At 35.5% G+C, this 26,490-nt stretch overlaps 1 protein-coding gene across 9 annotated transcripts in view; it reads left to right on the forward strand.

Annotated features, from left to right (window-relative positions):
- ANKS1B (ankyrin repeat and sterile alpha motif domain containing 1B) overlaps window positions 1-26,490 on the forward strand; it is a 406,891-nt gene that overhangs the window by 22,429 nt on the left and 357,972 nt on the right. For all 9 annotated transcript variants that reach the window (XM_026798001.2, XM_026797993.2, XM_026798014.2 and 6 more), the window contains exons 2-3: window positions 21,876-21,956; window positions 25,604-25,760. In XM_026798001.2, the coding sequence (XP_026653802.2) occupies window positions 21,876-21,956; window positions 25,604-25,760 (238 nt within the window). The remainder of the gene's footprint in view (window positions 1-21,875; window positions 21,957-25,603; window positions 25,761-26,490) is intronic.

Raw genomic sequence — 26,490 nt, forward strand, 5'->3', positions numbered from 1 at the left:
AAGTTTTATCAAACCTAGTGATAATCTAGCTTTCACTGCAGTGAAAATTAGTTGATTATTTGCACTAGCACCCAGCATGTTGATTATAACTTCAACTTTGTCTAGGTGCCCCTGTTTCGAAATAGATCTTTATGGTTTTCACTGGGTCTGCGAGAACCATCCTGTTTGTCATTCCATATTGAATATGCAGTTTGCAGTGAGTCTAAAAAAGCCCCTTATGATGATTCTTGAGGCTGTACCTGAGAAATAAAACTCTTATCAATCTTCAAGAGATGTTTCTCTTTTAGTACATTACCAAGGATATTGAAGTCAACAGGAACTTGAGAACATCTTCAGGGTGTTGCATTGCAATTCTGAGAGGAGTGTGATAGTTAAACAGTTGGAATGAGTGCATCATGCATTAGTTTTGTTTTACATTATCCCATGGCAGGTGTATTAAACTATTTCCTATTCAGCTGTTTATGAATAGTGAAGGGCATGACTGAAAATTCCTGGAAAGTGTAATGGACAGTGTATTAGAAATGACAAGAAGCAACGTCAGTGAAACATCACACAGGTGACTGATAACAGGTTAATCAAATCTATTAAAGCTTAATTTAAATGGATCTAGCATTACCCATTAACCCAAAACCTTCTATATGTCGGATTTTCCTTTTAAAGTGGGACAGTTGTGGTCAAAGTAAATCCAACCTGTTGTTCTTTGTTAGACTTAAAGTGGATCCACGTTCAGAAGATGATCTGAAATTATAATTAATATTTTTATTAATAGATCAACTATTCAAAATTTTTGTTTAAGATCTGAGGAAGTCCTACATGGATAATTAATGTTTTTCATCTCATTCATATTATTAATATATTATCAGACGAAGTTTTAGTGTGAAATTATTCTCTATTTATCTTGATCTTTTGCCCTAAAATCAAATTTGAATGGTGATGCTTTCAACTGAACTTCAGTTTTAGTCTGTAATAAAGATGGCTGTGCAAGACTGTCCATTAACTTGCGAGCAAATACTTTAAAATTAGTTGATCAGAAATTGCAGAATTCAAGATAAAGCAAGCATGTAGTAAATCTGAAAAATTTCTGTAGGCATCCAAATTCATATTCATCTGAATAATGGAAGCTTCTATCAGAAGTTTATTATTTATCACGAGGAGAAATAAAGTAGGAGAAAGGGATTAAAGCTGGAATGGATAAAAATGCTGAAAAGGACGGATAAAAGTACAGTCTTTAAAGCAGTACTGCTCTTAAGGAACAATTGTATAGTGTGAGGTAGTAAAAGCAGGGATACTGTGTTCAGTGAGAGTGAAAGATGGATGTGTGCGCCGAAGTGGATATCTTACTTGATAGTGGTTTACCCTGTCCTTTGCAAATAATTTTAATTTAGAAAGATAACATTTTCTCAAGACTATTAAATTTAGAATGAAATAGTATGGACAGCTGGCTTCAGGATAATTGGTAAATTTGAACTCTGACAGACCAGGCTGTTAGCAATGGGAGTATCTCTTGCTTTAACCCTTTAATCCCATAAGGAAATATCTCAGTCCTTAGAATTCTAAGTTAATACAGCTCCCATACCTGTTCCCAGCTTTGTCTCATATGCTCTCAGCACAATTGTACTCTTACGGGAGTATGCCTCCTGCTCTTTTCACAGCTAAAAATCTACACAACTAAATTAAGTTTGCTTCCATTCACTTTTTCTATTCATTTGGTAACAACCAACCTAATGCTGAAGGATTCCAGGTCCTTGGACCATTCTCTCTTCTCTTGTGAGCTGTAAAAGGTTCTGTTCCTGCTTTGTGCAAGGAGGACCACAAGTAGTAGAACCGCCTGGATTAGAGTAGTAGAATTAAATGTTATTATTACTTAAATGAATTAAGTAGTGAAGGAATGAAGTAATTTAAAGAATTGAATATTACTTGTAACATTACTTGATCTGTAAGGATTTAAGTTCCTATGGAGTGTAGGGTAATAGTTATTTTATGCTTTCTGATATCTAGTTATCTCTCAATCTTACATCCAAGAAAAGTCAATCATAAAAATATGGCATATGTCTGGGATAACTTTTGAAAGCTACTGCAGGTAAAATTTAGACGTCCTAATTTTCCTTTGATGTAACTCCATAGATTTTTTTTTTTTTCACGAATATCTTGCCACAAATTCTCTATGTCTTACTTTTGTTTGACAGATTTAAATAAATTACCTGTCATCAAAACCACAAGCCATTTGCAGAATCTCCTGCATAATTCAATGTAGGCTTTATAGAGACTTGTTATAGGTTTCTGAGAAAAAATCCTTACTCTTTTTCATGCTTGAAGTGTTCTCTTGCAAAGCCTGTGTCAGGATTTATTATTCTTATGATTGTATATGTTTGGTTAATTCTAGATAAAATACAGAAACAATAATTTGCTGGTTAGGGGACTGGAGGTCAGGGTATTTCCCAGGTGAATACTCTCATTGCCCTTTTAAGTATTTTCCACCATCACTGAGCACCTTGAAAAGAAAGGAGTCAGCTTTTCTGAGTTCTTAGGAAGGGGAGATGCCTACTTATATTTCTTAAAGTCCCTCCAGTCTATGGGTTGTAAATTGAGGACATTTTTCTTTAGTCTTAAGATACTTTATCCTTGGAAGAAGAGGGGGTTTTCAGAAATGTGTATGTCTTGGAATTTCCTCTTGACTAGATTTAAGGAGCTACTTAGTGTTTTTTTGCTTCGATTACTCTTCTGAGTGTTAGCTGAGGTGCCTAATTCTGGCAATGCAGTATATGTTTTTTTGTTTGTAAGCATTTAACTTTATTTAACCTGAGGAGAAAGAACAAGATTACTTATCCTGTATGTACTGTATTTTTCATAATTCTAGGCCTTAGAAAAAAACAACTGCACTTTAAAATTAATGGGAAAAACTTCAGGTCATGGGAACCTGAAGAGAGAGCACAGAACATTAGTAGCCTTTCAGCTTTATCCAGGTAGTATTTATTTACAATTTGGTATGCTCTCCTTTTTAGAAGAGAACTGGAAAATTCAAAGGGTTTCACAGTAGTGAATTGTTGGAACATATCTAGACTTCAGTCTATGAATAAAGAAGTAAGATCAAGGTTTGAAAGACAGCAATTTGAATATTGGACATAAATTAAACCATGTATAGAATAAAGAATGCAAAATTAGTATTTCTTTCTTGAATCATCTTCAGTTTTTTAATATCTTCAACCCTATCAGGGTATGTGTATTTTCTACATGACAGCATATCCAAGTACATAAAGGAGGAGAATGTGAATGAAGGCATCAGCCTGGATTTACCAAGGCTAATTTGTAGCTGGCTAACCTGTCTGCCATCTGTGAGGAGAACGTAAGTCAGCAATGTGCCCTTGCAGGAGAGAAGATCAACAGAAAACATGGCCAGCAAGTTGAGGGAAGTGCCTATTCACCTCTGTTCAAAGACTGGTAGTTTTGGACTTCATTATAGGGGATAAAAACCCACTGGGGAAAATCCAGAAGAGAGAAACACAGCAAGATCATTAAGAGGCTGCAGCACTGACATACGAGAAGTTGAAAGAGCTGTTTGTTCAGACAGAAGAAAAGAGCACTAACCTTATTTCATTAAGGTGTCCTTAACTAAACTACTTCTTGTGGTGTTAAAAAGGGCCCCCATCTTATTAGGTGTGCACAGCAAGGGGAAAATGGGGACAAATACAAAATGGAACAAGGAAATTTATGTTGGATATTATGGATAAAAATCACAGGGTAATCAAGCTCTGCAAAAGATTGGCAAGGGAGATGATATAATATCCATGACTGAAGACATGTAAAACTTGACTACACAATTTTGCAAGCAAACTGAACTAACCTCAAAATTAGCTCCACCTTTGAGATTTTCATATCTCAGAGAAAGTGATTGAATGAGATTATTCCAAAGGTCCTTTTCTTATATTCTGAAAGTCTTCACAGTTAAATTCTCACCATAAGCATTCTGTCTTTTCTGGCAACAATATTCCCAGCTGCAAGTTCTTCTGGTGCTGAAGCTTGGCCTAAGAATTTGTGATCAATCATGTTCACTACTTGCTACTGTTACTTAGATTCTTAAGCAGTGAGACGGTTGGACAAGAGTAATTTTTTCCTCCTTTTCTCCTCCCTTTTACAAATATCTCTTAGATAGTAGTATTTTCTCATTGACTAATTTAAGGTGTACTAATTTAGTAACTCTCCTTATCTGTTACTTTCTTCACTTTGAGTTGATAGAGATGATTGCATGTTCCCTTTGTTTTCCACTCGCAGTCTGTCATTGTGAAAGGTGACATTCTTCACAAACAACTTCACGGTAAAGCAGTTCTGGTACCTAGAAGTTCCTTTAGCCTCTGAAAATTAGACAGTTATCTTTCAGAGGGGTAGAACTTCTGTTGCCCCAGTCAGACCATTGTTTACATTGTCACAAACTGAAAGGATGAAATTGTTCAAATTGTCTTGCCATCTGGACCACAAACATTTAGTTTTTCAGGAGAAAAGAAATAGGTATGTTGCAAGTTTTTTGGGTAGTTGTGTATTGTGGTCTTACTTTGGTACAAGTCATTTGATCAACTTTTGACCAGTCTTGTTATTCTTATCCCAGTGGTTAATGGGAGGACTTTATGGCAGTGCTGAATGCAGTTCAATGTATCTCCTACATGTCTCTCTAGCACTGCCAGAAGCAGGGATGTTGTTAATGCATCCTAGCTCAAAGTTTCTGAGGAAGTGTGTGTAGAATGGAGTATGAGGTGCACTTACTTTACATGTGTTAGAAAGGAAAAAACCTGGTTGGTTTGGATTGACTGGGTATATTTACTCCATCATTCCATCAGTGAGTTACTCTTCATGCAATCTGCTTACTGGTGTTAGATTAATTTTTGGAGGTGAAGCTCTGTATAGTTGAAGAGGTCAATTTGATTTCTCTGGATTTGAAGGAAAAAAAAATTACAGATGAATTTTCTGTTTTATGTACTTTGATGCGTGACATCAAGAGGTGGACCTTTCAGTAAAAAATTAATACATCTTTGTCAGCATCAGTGCTTGGCACCAGCTTATTATCTTAGTTTAAAACTTTCATACCTTCTCTGAGTTCTCATGGGAAGCTCCTTTCAACACTGACACCTTCTCTCTTTCTTCCAAGTGGCTGGCTGACTCCTTCCTGTTCCTTGCACAACCACCTGACCTTTCCTCCTCACAGCTCCTTCAGCACTATCTCTATTTTCCTGCATTCTATCCTCCCACACATCTTCATGTAAGATCAATGTGTATCACAGAAGGGTTGTTGTTGGAAGGGACCTCAGGACATGATCTGCAGAGGTCAGCTAAAAGAGGTTGCCCAGTCACATCTTGAGTACCTCCAGAAATGGCCACTCTGAATCTTGGGCAATCCCACTCAAGTCTTCCATAATAATTACAATAAAAAAAGGATTTTATTATTTCCAGAATATTTATGGAATGTAATGTGTTGAACTTCATGTCCATTACCTCTTGTCCTATCACAGGGCACTACTGAGAAGAGTTTGGCTTTGCCTTCTCTACACCCTCCCACTGTATACTTACATCCTCCCTTGTGACATCCTCCCAAGTCTTCTCTAGCCTAAACAATGTTATAAGACTCAGCTTCTACTACGCTTAAAAGATACTCCAGTCCTTTAGTTTTGGGAGTTAAGGTTTTTTCTTTCAGTAACAATTGTGAAATAATTATGCTGATAGTTGGACTGAAGTTTGTGAAATGTTTTTATTTTGATTTTTTTTTATCCTGAAAATACAGCTTTATTTAAAGAAACTTTATCCTCTTACATAAAAAGAATTCAGAAAAATATCAGGAGAAAAAAACCCACTATTTTATTCATGTATTATACAGCTATAACTTCCCTTCATTTTACGTTTTCATCTTAAATACAGGGATAAAGAAATAGGAATAGAATCAATAAAAACAGAATCAAATGCTGTTGGAAACACTTAAAACATGGGGAATTGCTGTTCTTTTATTACCTTAATTATTGACAAAGTAACTTCTCTCATTTGACTTCAAAATATTTTATGCATAATTTGTTTTATAGTATAGTACCAAATGTCATAGTAAAACTCAATTTTATGTTACTGTCTTTACAATGCTGAAATATTGATGATTTGATAGTAACTATGTTGAATTTGGTATAATATTGTATTCAGTCAATGCTTAGGTTGTGTTTAGGATAAAAAGACCAATTAGTCACCTTTGTAAGTGTAAAATCCACATATTGTCTTTTGGAGAATATGAAACTTTCTTCTCTGGCTACAAAAATGAGTTCTGTTTGTTATAGCTCAGTGTCTAAGTGTGAAAATAGTTTCCAAAGAATGGAAATGGCCTTGGGAGGAAGTGAATAATCAAAGTATATGCATATACTACTTAATGAACCCTCCACAGTATGTGGAGAAGCATTTGCAATTGAGTTTATTCTGTATTTGCACATGTCTGCCTCTACTTATTGCAGTAACCATATTTAAAATCAGTTCAATTTAAAATAAATAATCAGTTCAATTTAAAATAAGTTGTATTTTTCAGTGTGCTAAGGAGATAGCTAGATAGCTTCTAATTGTGGATTATATTCATATGGATTATTGTTTCTTTTTAATATTTCATTTCAGATCCATGGGTCGGGATCCAAGTTTAGAACTATTCACTGAAATAAAAGGAGTACATAGTGAACCACATCACTAGAAATAGTAAACAAAGAATAAAAAATACTACTTTTATAGTATAACTAACTTGAGTTCTTCTTATTTTTAATCTTGTGGTTGACCACAAGTTTGTGGTTCATTGATTTCTGCACACATAAGACAATGCAGCTGAAATTAGACCTCCTTGACATGCACTGCCTGTAATTCACTTCATCCACCCTGTACAAGTGTAAAGAAGGTAGTACAGTCTGCTACCAAATTTTAATGGCTATAATAGCAGGATACAGCTGGTAGGAACTCAATTCACATGAATTGAATTTTGATTTCTTTCCTCCTTTTTTCTTAATTTTATTTCTAATACACAATATTAATTGCATTTTGTTTTTATAGGTGTTTTAGTTTGTACTAGCATTGGTTAAGATATCTGCTTGAGTGTCTCCTCCCAGCCCCATAGCTGTACCATGCCAATTTTCCTTCATCTTTTTGTGACTGTGGCCAAGAAATCAGTTCCTTTGTTATTGCATAAGAAACCAATGGTAAACCAGATACATTCAAATTTGAAAGAAAAAGGGGTCCATCTTGAAGAATAGTTCAAATGATAAAATTCAATACTGTTTTATCTTTAAATTGACAGAGGGCATTTGTGTCTCTTTATTTGTAAGACAGTCTTTTTTCCATAATGTGATTTAACTGTGGGAAATTTAACTTAAAATTGGTTATGAGTATTCCAGTATGTAATCCTGTAGTTTGGACTCTTTGTGACTCCAAGTATCTTCTGTTACAGTTTCCCATGCTCAGGTGGACTAGAACACCATTTTAACTTCACTGTAATGATTAGGTGTGGAAATGGTGCTGTGCCACCATGTGATCCATAAACAAAGTGATACAAAATTCTCTCTGCTGGAATTGGAAGCTGGCTAATCTTTCAGATCAGTATATCCAGGTAAAGACTTCAATTCCTAGAAGCACTGAATACATTATGAAACAATTTGACCTACCTACAAGCTTGTGAACTGTGAGTAGGAGATTTAAGGCAACATTTTGTAGTTCGATTTTATTACCTCAGCCTTCCAGAAGCTGAAACTTTGTCTCAGAGATCAACAGAATGTCTCCTGCCCTGCTTCAGCTGTCATGAGGCTTTGGAGTTCCTTTCTTCTCTGTTTAAATTTCCTGATTTATACTTTTTCATTTTTAAGGGATTTTCAGAGATAGTATGACAGACTGGCACTATTGTAGCTCCTGGTTCCAGCATATTCTTCATCATGGGCATGGATAGCCAACTCTCATCCTTGACCTGTTCTCACAAGACAGAAATTTGTTCTGTCTTCTGGAGAGACCATTTAATTAAATATGGAAAATAATATCTCTAAGTGGGACAAATTTCCAAAGTTTAACTAGGTCCCTCTCACCTAAGAAGGCTTCTTTCTCCTTTATTTGTGATGACTGGGAAATCAGAAGTGAGAAATGTGTCAGTTCAGTAAGGCTTTGGCTGTCTTTAATTTCAACTTGTTTAGTTTTGGTGGGATTAATTATTTTTTCCTACCCAATCACTTCTGGCTTCCTTCTGTGCAATATGAAGTTTCTTCCAGAGTCCCTGTTTACAAAACTTAAATGTAGGTATTTTTTGGTGTGGAGGATTTTCATATCTATACCTACCTTTTGATTTTTTTGAATCAAAAAAGGACTGCTTTTTGCTAAGTGTTCTTTCTGCTAAAAAGTTCAAGACTTTTGAATTGATGCTGCTATAGCTGTTAGCAATATTTTCCTGGAATAAGGTAATTCTGAGTCCATTGTGAATTCCTTTCTTAAATTTTTACCAGAATGAGACTCCTAGACTGCCTTGCAGGTGTAAAATGCAGTTTGGATGCACTGCTAGGAATTTCCATCAATATGAGTGTGCAGTTGAAGGAGGAGAAAAGAAGTTAACAACAGTGGTGTATTGTTTGGGATTTTCACATTTACAACTTTCCTCCCCCTTATCCTGTATCCTGGTGTCGAGCAGTCAAACAATGAGCTAAAAAAGGAATTGGGGTCAGTGTACCACTGCTTCTCCCTTCTATGCTCTTTGCTGGGAGAATCAAAGGCATAAAGCTGAAACATGAGGTGTGGGCCAGAGGCTCATCCTGGTGTGTCTGAACCTAAACTCAAAACAGTGTGCTCTTGCATCCTCTGAGTGATAAATGCTGCTGGTGAGTGACAGGCTTCTGCCAAATTTGTGACAGGAATGTGAGACTGCATCTAACTTTAATGTGCCAGGGAACATTTCTGGGTACTGGAAGGTGCCATGTGGCACTCGCCCAAGCACAGAGCTACCAAGCACAGCTGAAGAATGGGTACGTGCCTAGGGCCTGATAGACAATCTGGATGCAGCTATCCTGTTTAGAGGGTTTGAGTAGTGTAGGTGTGCAGCATTCTATGCCAGTATGACCTTAGTGCCAGAAAATAGTTCCAAACATGTTTAGTTTACTATTGCTGGTGCAGCCTGAGTTCCTAAATGGCTTAGAGCTGAAGTGACAAGAGAACTGACATGGCATTCAGGGTCTGGCAAAATGGGGAGTCGTAACCTGCATACAACCATGACATTTTCTGGGAGTTAAGCAGAGGCAGATAGTTTTAATGATATAGATTGTGCTTTGGTCTCAACAGTACATAAACATTCTATATCCCAGACTGTCCACTGCAATTTTGTAAATGAGGCCTGAAACAATTGTGCCTCTGTGACATGGAAGAGTAGCATGTAAAACTCTACTGCCTAAAAATGATTGTCTGGAGAATCTGTTAGGGATGTTAGGTTGTTCAGAGCGACTTGGTGATGTGGGAAAGACAAAAACCAGTTTCTGTTTGTAAAATGAAAAATGCAGTCCTGTACCAATTTACCTCTGTATTAAGATTTTTTTTTTTTGTAGCTGTGATGGCTGCAAAACTGAAGCTGTAAAATTCATCTTGCCATTTAAAAAAACCCCCAAGCTATTCTCAAGTTATTTCATACCCTAGACTGCTCCTAAAGTTTTGTCTTCTATGTGGCAGAACTATATGATTAACTATGTTAAAATTTGTGTTTCATGTAATGAGAGTCTATTCCTTGATTGGTTGGACAGTTAAAGTTTTGTTTTACAAACAAAAAAAAAAATCAGAAGTTTTGTTTCTATTTTGTTTGCTGTAGATTTGGTATAGTTTTAGAATTTCTGCAACCATGAACTGCATTCTGGTGTTGTTTCCATGCCCAAGGAGAAATTAACCTTCCAGCTTTGATTATGCTTTTAGAGAAAATACTTACAACTTCTCTGTGTATTCAGTCTACTCTGAACTGGTGTGATCAAAGTCTGTAGGGAATCAAGGCTGTATGGAATCTTTATGCTAATAATGTACCCCCAATTAATTCAGTGTCACAATTACCAGTATTATAGGAGTAATAATGTGCTGTGTGTGTCTTTTCAAATCATGTGCTATGCATGGTCATGTCAATTTGGGTTGAGTTTTCATGCCTTTTAAGATGCCAAGTTCCTTCAGATCACTTTGCACTCTTTTCAGGTGGCTTCCTTAAAATCCAGGAGATGGATATTCTGGTAACTAGATGGTTCTTAAATGTTTACTTTCCACAACTTTCTGCTACAACAAGCTGTGTGTCATAAATGATTTTGTTCAATAGAAAGTGTCTTGTTGGATGAATTAATGTTTTCTGAGTGATCCAAATGATTGCTAGCATATCTTAGCAAATAATTTGTCAGTCATGTGATGGATATGACCTTTGTAGTTATTTCAGTAAGTGTTCAGGAAATTTTAAGTGGTGATACATATCTGAAAGCTTTGTAAGACCTTTGTAGTATGTCACTGAAACTTCAGTCTCTTTTTAAAGTATGTTCCTTGTCTTTGTGAAAGTAATTTTTTGGTAATAAAAGTATTTCTAGTCATGATCATAGTAATGCTTTGGATGCTGCTGAGGTAATTCTGACCTCTGTTGGCAAAGCACAGCAAATGAAATGTGTGCTGAGTAGCATCCTTCTGTTTTGATATTATTTATTTCCAATATGACATGTGCTGAGAGAAGAAATTAAGGAATTAATTCTATATTTTTATTGCTGGAAAGCTTTTTCCTGTCTTACTGTTCCAGTTAGCTAGAACATAGCTAGCTAACATAGGATAGAGAATTTATGCTCAAACTGTCCTTAGTTAATAACATTAATAACATTATCTCATTTCAAGTTTTGTATCATGCAGTAGTTTCATCCAGTATCATTCTTATTCAGATTTTCTATGCTATGCCAAAAGCATTTGAAAATTTCACATTATAATAGCTCTATGTGTTAAAGACTAGATGTTACAATGATTCCATTTGAGGTTTGCAGTATGTCTGATAAAGACCAATCTTCAAGGCTCTGCAAAAACTCGATTAGTGGATTGATTTTGCCCAGTTGTACTTAATGCAGTAGGTAATTTCCTTCCTTATTTAACTTGATATACAAGAGAAGAAAGAAATGTTGATGTAATCTGAACAGGTGGTAATTTTTTTCTATACATTGACTATCATTTCTATAATGTATTTGTCATATCTATATTTCATATGTCTTTCCTAAGCTGTGTCCTTGTTAATGAAGTTAATTCAAAGCTGATGGAAAGAGTGAGTGTTAGCACTTGGATGGAGGCAGTCAACATGCAGATACTCCATGGCAGCATTCCAGCATATGCAATAAGAGCACCTCTGATTTAAAATTGTTTCTCCAAAGAACAGACTCAAATTGTTTAATATTTGTTATTAAATATGTTTGTATTATACAGTTCATTATAAAGTCACCCCAGGACAACAGGAAAGAGTTTTAGTATTCTTTTGATTCATTTTGATCAAGGTTACTTTCAAGTACCTTATATCCTGTAAAAATGTACTCTGGCACACTTGTGATGTTCCCTGACTTGCTTATTGTCTGCTTAGGCCCATGGAGCCTGAATAACGAAGGAAGTATTCTACTGGAAAGCACAAATGTTATGCATATATTCTACATATGTTATAGGTCATTGATAGACATCAAGAGCCTTAATATCTCAGAATTCATATTTTGGAAGTGAGCTCCTGGAGCTGTAGTCTTTCACAGTTCTGAGTTTAGGCTGTTATGGCAGGTTGTCCAAAAGGGTTGGACATTATTGCTGCTGTGATGACATGAAAATATGGAAGCTTTGAATAAGGAATATGGGAAATCATGTGGATAACATTTAATATCATGTGGATGAAAATGGAAGTGAGACTCTCACATCTGTTACATTTTCATATGTCAAGATAGTGAGGGATTGATTACATTGATGCAGGGATTAATGTTAATACAGTTGATTTCTGAATCTCATTTTCAAATCTTAGCATAAATTGAGAATGAGATGTGAGATGGCCTTCAAGAATCAAGGGGAAATAGAATTGTGCATTTCTTTTTGTGTCTATTTTGCTAGTGTCTGAAAGAATTACTCTACTTTTGAGGAAACCCAGATGAGGAAGGACAAGGTATTAAAGCCAGCTGAATTGCAGACTCTATATATAGCAAGCTCTGTTCTGTGTGTCCTAGAGCTATAACAGTCTCATCTCAGGTTGGTTTCTAAGATGAACAATCTTTAGTACTGGATTGAGGTCACAGATCTAGCATCCATATTCAAAAATCTTTGATGCAAATTGTTGCTCTTCCCAGTGCTGCTTCCAGTGCCAGAGCTTCAGGAATTTTTATTCCACTTAAACAAATGTCAGTAAGTGTTCCAGGATGCATAATTAATCATTTAGAGGTTTTTAGTTTTCCTTTTCTAGTAAATATTGACTTTGTCTCTCTGTGATAAGAATGTGTTTAAAATTGCAAACACCATGAATTTATGCTGGATGGGAACACTGTATTGGATCTCCAAAAATGAATTGTGAAAAAAGTATCTTTTCTTACTAAAGATTCAAGGTCAGTTGAGTTAGGAAAAAGAATTGCTAAGGGAATATCTTTCCTAATAAAATATATAATCATATCTGTATTCTTGAGAGATAGAGAAATATGACTTTGCTTCCATTTATTTCTGATAAAAGTAATATTGGAGTGGGTTTTAAAAATTTTTATTTTAATGTCAGCTTTTTTTTGAAAGAAGTCAGAATGGTCTTTCTGAGGATGTGCTCTGCTCTTCAAAAGAGAATAATGATGTATATACTAGACCTCAGCATCCATGGGTATGTTCATATAAGTGTATTCAATCTAAAAATGGTAGAATAAGCATAGTTGGAAGGGACCCACAAAGGTCATCAAAGTCCAACTCCTGGCCCTGCACCATCCCCAGGAGTCACTCCCTGTGCCTGAGAGCATTGTCCAGATGCGCCCTGAGCTCTGCCAGGCTGGTGCTGTGACCACTGCCCTGGTGAGCCTATTCTGGTGCCTTAACACCCTCTGGGTGAACAATCTATTTCTGATACCCAACCTAAACCTCCCTGGGCACAACTTCAGGCCATTCCCCTGTGTCCTGTCTCTGTCCACTACAGAGAAGAGATCAGTGCCTGCCCCTCCTCTTCCCATCACAAGGAAGTTGTAACTGCAATGAGGTTTTCCCTCAGTCTCCTCCAGGCTGAACAGACCAAGTGTCCTTGAATGGCTTCCTCTCAAGGCCCTTCACCATTTTGTTGCTCTCTAATAGCTTTGTATCACTCTTATATTGTGGCACCCTAACCTGCACACAGTGCTCTTGGTGAGGCTGCACTAATGCAGAGTAGAATGGTACAATCCCCTCCCTCAACCAACTGGTGAGTGAGTATTTGATGTACTTCGAATCATAAGATATGCAAGGGTTTTCACGACCACTCAGAAGACTGATTTCTGTTGTGATTATGGAAAAATGATTATTGTTTGTGTAATTTCACTAAGTATTAGTTGTCTAAAAGAGTTGAAAGAACCCAGTATTTATTTATAGAGGGAGTTTAATATATGTATATACCCATAAGTGTTGTATTCACACTGAAAAAAGATATAGCCAAGGCAATTAGCCTTTATTATATGGCCGAATAGTAAATAACACAGTGACTGTGTTCCCGGTTAATCTTGATCAATCTATAGATCTTATACAAAGTGCATAGGTCTGATTCATAACAAATACATAGAACCCAACCACCTCATATGTATTAGGGAGCCCAAACTAAGGATACAATGAGAGTCGAGTTGCTCTTCATAGGAACAATTAATCTGATGCACTGATCTTCAGCATTAGCTGTGTGGTATTCTTCAGATTGCTTAGATCACCTAAGATCATACATATACCTCTGGCAATGGTTTTAGAATTATTTACATTGTTTAAACATAAATTATTTTACTTATGTAAGGTACTGCCTGCTGATCTGGTTTTGGACTGTGTATTTTCATAATTTAGTAGTTGTTCTTACAGCACTCTTCTGCAGGATGATGCCAAATGGGAGGTAACATTTTTTCCTGTCAGAATGACTGTATTTTCAAGGACAGAAGCCCGGATTGAATCCAAAGATCTGTCTGACTCATCACTGACAAGCTGGAATTACTGTGGTTCTCTGTGGACTAAGCAAAACCCCAGCTTGTCCCTATAGACAAGTGGAATACAGAGGAGCCCTTATGTCATAGCTGATGAAGGCTTTCTCTCTTTTAACTGCTCCAGGCAAATTGGTCTTGACTCTAAAAGCTAACGAGTACTAGTAAGAAGCATTTTGCATTCTGAATGTAGCCACAGTATTATGCAGTATACTCAGCCAGTGCACTTCTAGATGAGTAGTCCATAAGGAATGATGAAGCCAGACTGGTTAGGTAAAGGTCAAATGCAAAGTTACCTTATATATGACAGATTTTCAAATTTTTAAATTTGACATCATCCTGAAGTCAATGTGTTTCTCCTTTTGGAATTAAAGTGATGTAACTATTAAGACTATCTGGATAAAAGTACATACCCTCAAGGGAAATTGATTGCAGCTTTGAGTAAACAGAGTTCTAGCTCAGTTAAAATAGTTCATGTGACTTCTGTTCTGGTTTAGTTTTAGATTTTACCATAAAGAATACTTAATTGGAGAAACTGAGTGCTCATCAACATGTTTTTTCTAGATGGATTCTTTCCCAAACTGGGCATGCATAAATTTACATGTAGTTACACATGCACAAACTGTCCCGTCTGAAGAGTTGTAGGATGTGCCTCCCAATGGTCTATGTCAAGACCTGGTTTCTCTAGTATTTTTAATATAGATGTCTTAACCTCAGAGACATACAGCTACACAACTGGCTCCCAGGCTACTTCACCTACTTTGCTGGCTTATCCACCTTGGTCTTCTTAACCAATCACACACTGTCTTACACACTCACATTACAGCAGCAGCCTCTGATCCAAGGTCTCCCTCCAGTTTCTGGTATGCAGACCTCATTTGCTCTATTTCCTGGCCAGACTGACATATATTCTCAATAGCCCTCATCTGGCTCAGGTGCAGGTAGTTTGGCCCTCATACACACACACAGGATAGAGGCCCCTGTCCAGGGAAATAGAATCAGAATTTAATAAGATTGAGTGCAGGACATGAACAGCCTATTGTGCTGCAGAACCAACTATACATAACTGGTCAACCCTTTTTGTCCCCTTATCCCTCTATCTCCTCAAACTTGTTCCTCCCCAAATCACCTAAGTCCATCCCTTTCTCTGCCTTCAGTTCCTTCCTAAATATCCCATTGGAAATCCTACTGAATCCACATGTCCCATAGCCCTAGACAGTGGCGTCTCTCAGCTTGAAGTGTTATCCAGCATTGTTTCGTGTTGATATGTGTCACTCCTTGGCAGTGGGGTGGAGGCTCTCACAGCACAGTTTTGAGAGAGAACCCAACAAAGTGTCTTTGCCTGCTGTGGTGCTGCTGTGCCCTGCTGGACTTGCATGGATGGGCTTTTAATGCACTGGTGATCTTCTCTGATGAGCTCCAGAGTAGCAGGGCTAGGGCATTACTTGATTCTCCGACTCTATTGTCCCTTTGTGCTCCTTTATAGATAAACAGGAGGTGTTCATCACAACCTAACGTGAATAAGAATTTGTGTAGTTTCCAATCATCTCAGTACTATTCCAGCTGTTCTTTGGGTACTTCACAATCATCATGTCCTCATTTGCAACTTCTATAATTTCTCATCTCAGGAGTTCCTTTAAAGTTGTCTCTTAAGTCCTAACTCTATCAAAATATGCTTTTGTAAAACCCTTTTCTTTCAATTGCATTCTTTTATCCTGATGTTATTCAGGATAAGACCATATTGAATATTATGAGGTTATTCAAAGGATAAGTCCATATTGTCTCTCTGAAAGGCTCATCATGACTAATCTATTCTGGATAGCCAGGACTTTGGTGTGGGTACGCGCACAGTTGGTGGTAATTGGCAGCAGAGCCTCATCCCTAATGGGCTGCAGCTGTGAAAAGCAGGTGAACAGCATTGATGGTAATGAGACCTGGAGTGCCCAGGTGTACTGACCAATCATGAGAGGGAGCAGAAGGCACACAGGTGCAATGCATGTACTATGAGGGGTATAAAAGGTTGGGCTGAAGAACAAGAAGAGCCGCTGCTTGCAGCCTTCTGATGTGGTATGGTGTTCCTCTGTGTGGGTAGACGCCTGAAGCCTTCTGATGTGGTATGGTGCTACTCTGTATGGGTTGAAGCCTTCTGATATTGTATGGTGATGCTCTGTGTATTGTGGCCTTCTTGACTGTGGTGTGTGCTGCGACACTTTGGTATTTCTGTGTCTGGCTTTCTGCCTCTCCTCAGCAACACACTGACTTTCAGTCATTTATAATTAACCTTTTCATAGTTCTTTCCACTGGAGAAGCAATGGATGGCAGGTTGGACTAATGATGGCGTGGGTATCATTGTTCTCCAACGAAAAATGCAGTTAGTAACAGCAAGAATGGTAAGTGAGCAAGTATCTCTGTAGCTGTCTGTTGGACACCAGGTTACCTGCATACTTTTAAATACTGCCGCCCTACTCCAATTTTAGTCTGGGCAGATGTAGCTTGTTAAATCTGTCAGTGTTCATTTAGTAATGATACTTCACAGAACTTGATAAGTAGTAATTATTGCTAAGATACTGTTTTTTGAGTTTATGTTGTTGGACATGGTCCTGTTCTTCTGCATGTTTTTTTTTTGATTACACTTTTTACTTCCATGCTTCTGTTATCATTTTAAGTGTTGATCCTGCTGTTTGCATATTTGGAAAGAGATGTTTTTCTAACCCACTGTTGTAGCTAGCTCTAAGTATAGTAATGACCAAAGGTTGTATACTAAATAATCACACTCATAATGTGTATTGCTCTTGCTATATCAAATAGAAATCACAAATTGAAGACACTCAGTATGGAAATGAGATCACAGTTTGGTGGAATCCTCCAGTTTTGCAGACTTACACTGAGGCCAAGACTGTAAACAGATCTAGGTTAAAGAAAACAAGTGGAATAAACTGCTTTAGAACCTGAACTTAAGTAACATCCATAATCCCATGAATAAGTTGATAATGAATTTTGTTGTAGTATTTATATTAGGGAAACTAAACAAGAGGAATCAAAATGAAATAAGTGCATTCAAAATTGAGTCACATTTCACACTGATCCAACAAAAGCACTAATTTAGAATTATATATACAAGAAGCTTTTAGCGTAAGATCAATATTAACAAAATTGATAATACATTTGCCTTTCTCTTTATTTTTAGATAAAATTTTAAATAATATTTTTATTTGAGACTTTTCACTCAGTTGCTTCATGCAACAGGCTTTTTTGATAATGGAAAGAAAATCAAAGGTAGCCTTAATCAAGATATCATCTACTTTTCTCAATTTAATACCTATAACTGCACCTGCTTGAAATTAATCCTAAAATACATTTTTCAGGTTTTTTTTGCATGTACAGTTATTTGTTAGGCTTTAAAATATGACTGTGTTAGAAAGTTTTATCTGCTACTAAAGGCAAATATTTAAATTTACTTTCTTTGAAGTCACTTGAAAACATACATGAAATTCAGCAAGGGGTGTTCATAATTGGTAAAATCATCCATGAAAAAGAAATATATATTTTTTATAGGATAATATATTTGGCATAGCACTGGATTCTAACAAAGAGGAAGCCATAGAAAGAAAAAAATCACATGTATTAAAAAGATATGCTTCTATATTTGATAAGTAACATTAAGTTATATGGGTTAGAGCAAGAGTTGTCCATTTGGTGTATTTGTGCATACAGTAGAGAATAAGAGCTATTTTTCTGCTGTTCACAATAAGTAATGTTATGTATCTGAATGATGATCTATATTATTGTGTAAAAGATTGCATTTTCAAAATTCTCTGTTAAGTTGCCCATGTGCTTGGCATAAACTGAGTTTACACAACTGAACATGTGTATGAATGTAGGCAGAGCACTAATAAAGAGCCTGGCCACGGGTTTAAGAAACTTTAGTCAGTGTGTTTCTGCCAGATTAACAAAAAGCATGGAAAATTTGGGAGATTTTGGCTCAGAACAAGACAAATTGCTGTAATATGTGTGTATTCTGTGGAACACAGGAACAGTAAGAGGCTGTGTAAATCTGAACTGGTTTCTAAGGCTTTTAAAAGTTCTTATCCTTGTTTACCAGAAATATTTTCCTTTCATCTTAGCAGAACTCCCATGTAAGGACCAGAAATATTATTGCATAGTCATGAAATAGTATAATGATAATGGAATGATATAGTGCAGATATATATATAGAGAGAGCAGAAATGTGATGCATACCTTGCAAGCATAGTTCTTGTACTATTGGTGGAGAGCGTGTCTGTGTGATGATTAACTGGAAAAAGCTTTTATTTCCTTGCTTTTCTATTCATATGTGTGTAACAACAGCCACTTCACAATTATTTCTTTCCAAAAAGAATAGCAAAATAAGAAATCAATTGACTAACCATAATTTTCTTTTATCATTTTCATGTGTCTTTTAAAATTCTACTCTTTATATGTAACTACTTAAGCTCATTAAAGAAAACAGTAATTTTCTTACCAAGTAAAGAGTATTTTCAATTAATATTTGACGTCAGTTCATATAAGGTCAATATTCTTTGTCCACAATGAGAGCAGACTGTTGAGGAGGTGATCTTTCAGCTTTTAGCAATAATGTAAATAGTATAACATTTGTTTCTTTGTTCCTTACTTTGGCAAGATGTAATGGAAGAAACTAACTGATCATCATGTTTTAATTTACCATTGAATGAAAACTGATTTTTTCCACAAAAAGTAGGTTCAATTACTTTTTAAAAATTAAGTAATGGGAAGGTTTAAATTACTGACGTACATGGGAAAACAAATTCCTAACTTACTAATGCGTGCCACATTAAGAAATTTGGTTGACTGCATCACTAGAAGAAATAGGCTTTTAAGAGCATTCAATATTAACTATTCTGAAGAGCTGCTAATTTTCTTTCAATGAATATTCTTTTCTGGCAAATGAATGGTGGTGTTTGTTTTCTGCCAGATCCTCTTTTGTGTTGCTGTTTTTACACATACTTTAATACACAGATAAATGAATATATTTAATGATTCTTCACATATCTTATATGTTTATGATACCAAAGGAGGGACCTTTAGGTTTTCCTCTATCTCTATTCCACTTTTGTTTGAAGTCAGCTGCTTTTTATGGAGCTTATATATGACTGGACTTCTGTCCTGCTGTGTTCTAAAGGCAAGAGAAGAGCGTTAGCTGAAGCTGGGAGTTTTAGGATGTAAGAATTTTTGTTCAGATTGTCCAATTTGAATTTAATTTAATTTGATTCTCAGTTATCAAAGCATAAATATCCTGTGTATATTCTGGGCCTGTTGCAATGCAGGACCTTCTGGGAGAGGATTTCAGCACATGCCCAAGGGAAGCCAAGTCCTGCTCATGTTTGCTGTGTTCTGTACTTTGATAACCACACTGTGATTTGAAGCATGCCTTTGTGCACCCTTTGGGACTGACAGGGATTAGTCTGTCCATCCTGCCTGGTGTCTCTGAGTCATCAACATTTACTCATTGTCCTTTGTCCTTTGCCCCTGAGCTGCCCAACCTGTGTGTCATGAGGAGTTTGACACAGGTGCATTTATATACTCTTTAACAAAGTCTTAGGTTTGTTTTTTTTTTAAGTCGATATAGTTTCAGTTGAAAAAGATTTCCTAATTCTGGAGTCAGGAAGTAAAACAATGCTTTAATTAGTGAATGGATTAAAGAAGAAAATTAGAATTAGGGGAGAAGAAATGAGGGTTATCTTAAGGAATTTTGGTAGGAATTAGTAAGTTTTTCCTTGATTTATTTTTTTTTAAGTTCATGATGCCTAGTGCATCATGAACAGTATATGAATTAATGGATTCTTGCACTTTAAAAAAAGAGCCAATAGACAAATCCTAACAACTCTAAGTCAAACCAAGCAAATTATAACCATATAATAACTATATAAACTGTTCTGATTGGTAGTGTATTTTTTTTGTAATATTTTAAATCTTACTTTCTATGCCACTTCTTTTCTTCATTCTCCTATAAACTGGTATATATATCAAAGGATGAAAATATAATAAATAAAAAGTAATTGATAAACACTGTGCAAAAGTATGAGAGGTTGTACCTCATCAACACATAAGGACTTCTTTCCTTCTAATAGAAAGGAATGGTTGTCTTTGCTATAAAAATAACATCTGTCTATTGCAGAGGAGCTCTCAGTTCAGGGACTCAATTTTTACTATTCCATGAACTTAAAATTATTTCCTTTAATTGAAAAGATTAGAATGACTTGTCTTATCTGAAAGTAGCCCTCTGCAGAAAATTTATCTGTAGATGTCTGAGCAGATTTTTTAAACAGTTGGTTTTTCTTTTTGTTGCTACTTTGGACCCAAGAAAATAATTCAACCCTGTTCTTCCAAGAAATTAAATTGCAGGGAGAGGTGAGGTACCCAGCATTATGCAGAATTATGCTCAGTGCAGAACGCAATGTTTCACACAAATAATTCTGTATGCACACAATATTACTTGTAGGAAAACAACTGCTTAAGTTTGAGCTAATGAATCATTTAAATACACACAAATGAAAAAGAGACCAGTCTACATCAGTATTCCCTTGTGTGGATATATATATGTACAAATATATATATTCCATTTTATAGGTAATAAAATGCAAATTCAATAGTAAATCTTAAAAATCATTTGTTAAGCATAACATGTCATTTTACTGATGTAGATAATGAAAAATGACAGTATGAAAAATTCTTTTCACTTGTTAGCTTCAAATTATTTTCTTTAAACAACAGCACTTAATTCTAATGTATGAAGTGAAGGGAAATATATTTTCCCAGTGACTGTTTAGCACAGTACTAGAAACTAATGAATATAGACTAATTCAGAAATCATTATTTTGCATTCTGGAACTTTTAATACTAATGATTAAAACTGTTACAGAAAATTAAATTGCTTCTGTCAAGGATACAATCAGTTTCAAATGTGGCCAGTTAGATAAAAAAAACTTGCTGCTTCTCAATGCACCTCTGTTATCCAATTTCCAGGGCTTGGTTTAGTTGTTGGTTTTGGTAGATTAGCAGCCATGTTTTCCACTTTGAAACAAAATATGTCCTTTACTGTTTTTTGAACAGCTCATAATAGATCATGAGACTGGTTAAACAGGACATGTAATGAGGCTGTCTGTAAAATACAGCAAGATAAAACTTAATTAAATTAACTTATTTTTGAAAGTATATCTAATTTATTTTAAATTATAACCAGCTGAAGTGGGAACTAAAATATCAAGGTAAGTAAAAAGAACAAATTTCCTGCCCCTTTAAGCAATATGATTGGTTATCACTAATCTGATGTTTGTTTGATTCTAGACTAACTGCCCTAAAGACAGTTAATACCTACTTGTAGAAAAGTAGTACAAAATCAGATGATAACCTCAGTGTAATTACCAGAGTAATAGAGGGAGAACAGTTCTAATTGAAATGACTATTCTGTTATTAGTCTTTGAGTCTGCCCTACATAAAGTTCATGACTCTTATATAGATGGATGTGTTAAATTATTTTTATAAATAAATTATATTGATATCAAGATGATGCTTGCTATTTTAACTTTCTTTCAAGGTAATTCATCTCTTAAAGTTTAATCACACTTGTTGCAGAGATCTTCAGATTATTTGTAGATAAAATTTCTGACACTTCTGTACTTGCCAAGCCAAATAATTAATATCATAATTTTGCTTTATTTGCAGTATCTGGCGAGGACCAAACATAAACTGCACTGACAGTTCGGGTTATACTGCTTTACATCATGCAGCTTTGAATGGACACAAGTAAGTGCCTAACATTTTGTTTTTATCATTTTTAGAATGATTTTTAACTGTGTAATGCAAGAAAACATAGCTTAGTTCTGAGGTTTCTAGCAAAAATTGACAAACCTTGACATATTAAAGTGCCTTTTTTCCAAATAGAATAAATTAATATAAGATGTTTTGATGGTGTCATCAATATCAACAAGTAGTAATGACAAATGGGAAATGTAGTTTAAAAGCTATTGATTCTGTACTGCTTCTTCCAAATTCTTCCTTGTTTTTGGGGAAATTTAGCATTGTTACTGCTGGTCTTGCCTGTAGTTTTCATTGCTGGGAAATTGCAGCAGAAAATATTGTTATATTTCTGTATGTAGGCACATATGTGTAAAGTGTGAGCCATTCAGGAAGCAATTTTGTGAAACAAAGAACAGTAGAGATTAATCATTATCAAAGCAAAAGTGACATGGAAAGAATATTTAGTAATTATACACTTGAAAGCAGGGGGGAGAAAAAGGGTATTTTCACTAAAGGAAGTTTTGACATAAAGCTTTGGTTAAATTTCTCTGTGGGAGATGAGTAATTGATCCAAACCCAGTGGAAATTAAGACTGGTCAGCATGCATTTTAATGTGATTTTGGACTGTCCATAAAATAACACATGATACATAACTGTTGTTTATTTATCTTACTTATTGCAGAATTTTTGCATCATTTGAATGAAAAATTTAAACTTTAGGATGTCTTCAATTGTATTCTAGAAAGGTACCTGTTTCCTTTAGGATGGATCAATTGTTTGATGAATATGGGATGTATTTCTAAATAAAGATATAAAATAAACTCTTGAACTAGATATTGTGCATTTTTCAAAGTTTAGCTGTGTTGGAAGGTTCAGAATCATCCATTAATATATTTTTACTTCCATATAATTAGGCCTAAGTTCTTAAAATGGTCTGTTAATCTCAGCATTTTTGTTCATTATTTATGGATTCTTTTGTTATTGCTAATTTTTGACCAACCAAACCCCAAGCATTGACTTGCAAAGATTGCTGATTTTAAATAGATGAAAAGATGGGATTGGTATATTTAATACTAGCAATACAGCAATAGTTACACAGAAAGTTAAAAATATTGCTATATAAATAATGAAACCATCAGAGGTTCAAGTGAATCCTAGCAATATAAAGTCCAAAAACACACAAAAGCCAAATCATGATTTTAGACCAAGTATTGACCAAACTTATTCCAAGGTCAGGGAGGACTTAAAAATGTGGACTTATGTACAGCAGCAGATATAACTACAGCCTTTGAAAAGTTCTGTGTTGGCTGCCATGACCCCTTACACTCGCAGCAGGATAAGTAGCATTAATTGAAATCACAATTATACCTTGTTATATTAAACTGGAATATATCTTGAGGTATTTTGTGATAAATCATGAGGGTTCCAGGACCTGTTGTTACCCAAGCCATTATACTGATCCTGCTGCAATGGTAGCATGGGCAGCAAGAGAACTGGACAGATACCTGGTGGTCCTAGTTTTGTTGTTTTAGTCATTACAAATAACCAATACATTACTCTCTATTTGACTTTTCAGACTTGATATTCAAAATAAAAATGGCATACAATCATTTGACACAAGAAGCTGGCCACTTAGGAGAAGTTTCTGTCTTTTAAAAACTTCTGGGACTTAAATTTTTCCCACTTTACACTAGGTTGAATGTGAGAGATTTCAGAGTTTTTCAAGAAAACCAATAATTCTATGATTTGTGGCTGGGATACTTGGACACCATTGTTCAAATCCTTGCTTGATCACTGAATGTGATGAATGCCCTCTTTCTTGGTCATTGTGGGATCATTTTCTTTCTTTGTGAAACTATTCTGCTTTATATAAGTAATTAAATTATATCTGGGGCAGGCACTGGAATCTCAGTCTCCCTAAGTAATTTCACTTAGCCCAGTAAAGTTACTGGGCTAAGGACTTTGTCTCCTCCTCTCTCAAATGTATTTGTACAAAATGAAAAAGTTCTGCCAAAGGACTAAAAAAGGCTCACCCAAGATAAGTGTGATGGGTCAGGGCATTCTTGAAGGATGAAGGAGATGCATGTTCTATTTTGTAACTCAAATCTCATAATAGACTCTTCCCAAAAATTCCTGTATGTTTTAATCTATAGATTTAATCTGTGCAGAGTTTTTCTTCTGATTTTCTTCTACTCAGCTCAGTTTAGGCTTCCTTTGTTTGGTGTTCCTTTCAAAGGAAATGCTGTGTATGTCTAGCTCTCATTGGATGATTTACTGCAAACTATTATTTAATGGGAAGTCTCTCAAACCTTATGTGTACTAAAAAGTTTCCCTCAGGAGTCATTTTTTTGGAACTTTTTGTGCAACAGAAATCTTTCTGTAGTGGACCTGCTTTTTTTTTTTTTTGGCTGTTCTCATGGAATTTGACCTTGTCAGGAGTAACCAAAATCCAGCTTAAATTTTCCTCAAAGCTTAGATGTGATGACTCCAGTATCTTTTGAAGTCAACTGGCAGTTTCTTTTGTGCTGGATATATTCCCTCATAACTCATCACATTTGTCTTTCAATATGCAATCAAATAAGGTTCTATCAAGGTTGGAAGAATAATGGCATTAGATTTATTTTCTGTCTTAATTTGTAGTCAGTTTGTAGTAATTTTTTTTGGTCATAACATAGGCTACATCGAGTTCCCTCTCTTCACTGATTTTTTGAGCCAAATCAGTAAGTGTTTCCATATTTGTAAAAAGTGTGCATAGAGCTGCCCACACTGGATCATAGATTCTCTTAGCTTAATAACTAAGGAGGCCAGACTGTGTCAAACTATGAGACTACAAATGCAGCAGCAAGACAGAATTTATTTACTTTCTGACATACTTGGTAATGTTATCGTACCACACAGCTGATTTTTAGTTTAGCTTTTGAAGTACAGGAAACTGCTTAAAAATCAGGGATGCAATATACTAATTTATGCTAATCTTTCACTTAATGTATGATAAGCCACGCCAAAAGGAATATAAAGAGAATTAAAATGGTAATAAGTCACTTTTCCCCTCACTGCTACAAGGCAGCTGAGTGTGGAAAATGAAAATAGCAGTTATTTCATAGAAGTTATACATAGAAGTTATCTTGTAAATCTAGCTAGATCATCATTAAATTGTTTCCTAAATATCTTTGAGATAATGCCTTAAAGAAGAGGAAAGACTATTACTTAGCCTTACAGTAAGAAATGTGACCATCAAACTATCCTCTTGTCATCCTGCCTCCAGAGTTCAGCTGTGATGGAGACAAGAGTACTTCTCTGCCTTTAGTGCCTTGAGGACATGCACATGTTCTGTACAGGAAAATTCTAAAAATAATTCTAGGGCCAGGTGATCCTATTGAAAGAAACAGATTCAGAGAACTGATGATAATATTGTTGATGGTATTCTTAAGTAAGAATCATTAATATCAATTAATAGCTTTTTGTCTATGCTTCACTATCTATTTAATGTTCAGAAATTATTTGTCTTCACTTTTTGTAGCGGTTTTGCTTGAAATACAGGTTTGTTTTTTTTCTATTTTCCAGGATAAAGATGTTGGTCAAATGCATGTTCATGTAAAAACTTAATAAAATTAGTTTTCTGTTGATTTTGAGATTTACTTTCTGTTTTCTAGGGATATAGTTCTCAAATTACTTCAGTATGAAGCATCAACTAATGTAGCAGATAATAAAGGTTACTTTCCCATTCACTTGGCTGCTTGGAGAGGAGATGTAGATATTGTGAAGATTCTCATCCATCATGGACCATCACACTCCAGAGTGAATGAACAGGTGAAGTGATAAAAAATATTTGTGTATCATCAGAAAAAAAATCCAGCACATATTCTATGGGTTTGACCAATTTATAGACAAGTTTAAAAAAGTCTGTTTTCCATTGTTTCAGTAATTTCTTCTCCAAGATTGATAAAATCTTCCATTATAAGCATACCAGATACATTTCTTCTGAATAGGCACTGACTTAAAGAATATTAATTTTAAAAGTATGCAAAAACCTTCTGTTTGCTTTGGAAAAATCACATGAAGACATACTCTACCTTGGCATCTTTTTTGTATGGTTGTAAATTTGCAGTTTTCTACTCTGACATACTAAGTTCCTGAAAATCTTTGAGATAAAATTAATATCCTTGGTATATTTTAAGAGTACTGTAAATAATCAGATATGCAGAGGTAAATATGAAACCAGATGGGCTGCATGGATGCACATGCAGCAGAAAGGATAGATAAAAAGAAAGACCAAGAGAAAATTATTGAGAGTATTACAGTGTGTAAGGGCAGTATAAGCATGTTGCATTCTGCTGTCAAACATATGGTACACCTTCTGTTTTTATTCTGTGTATTCTTCCATGGTCCATTCATAGGATTAGTACTTAGAAATAGAAAGAAGCTGATTAAAATTTGACACCATCTAGGCTGAGCTGCTTAAGAGCTGGAAGTAGGCTGTGAAATGCAGACAGTAACCATTAAACAATTGCATTTGCCAGGGTAGTGTCTTGGTTTGGAA

The sequence above is a fragment of the Zonotrichia albicollis genome, chromosome 4 (genome assembly GCF_047830755.1).
Source record: "Zonotrichia albicollis isolate bZonAlb1 chromosome 4, bZonAlb1.hap1, whole genome shotgun sequence".
NCBI lineage: Eukaryota > Metazoa > Chordata > Aves > Passeriformes > Passerellidae > Zonotrichia > Zonotrichia albicollis.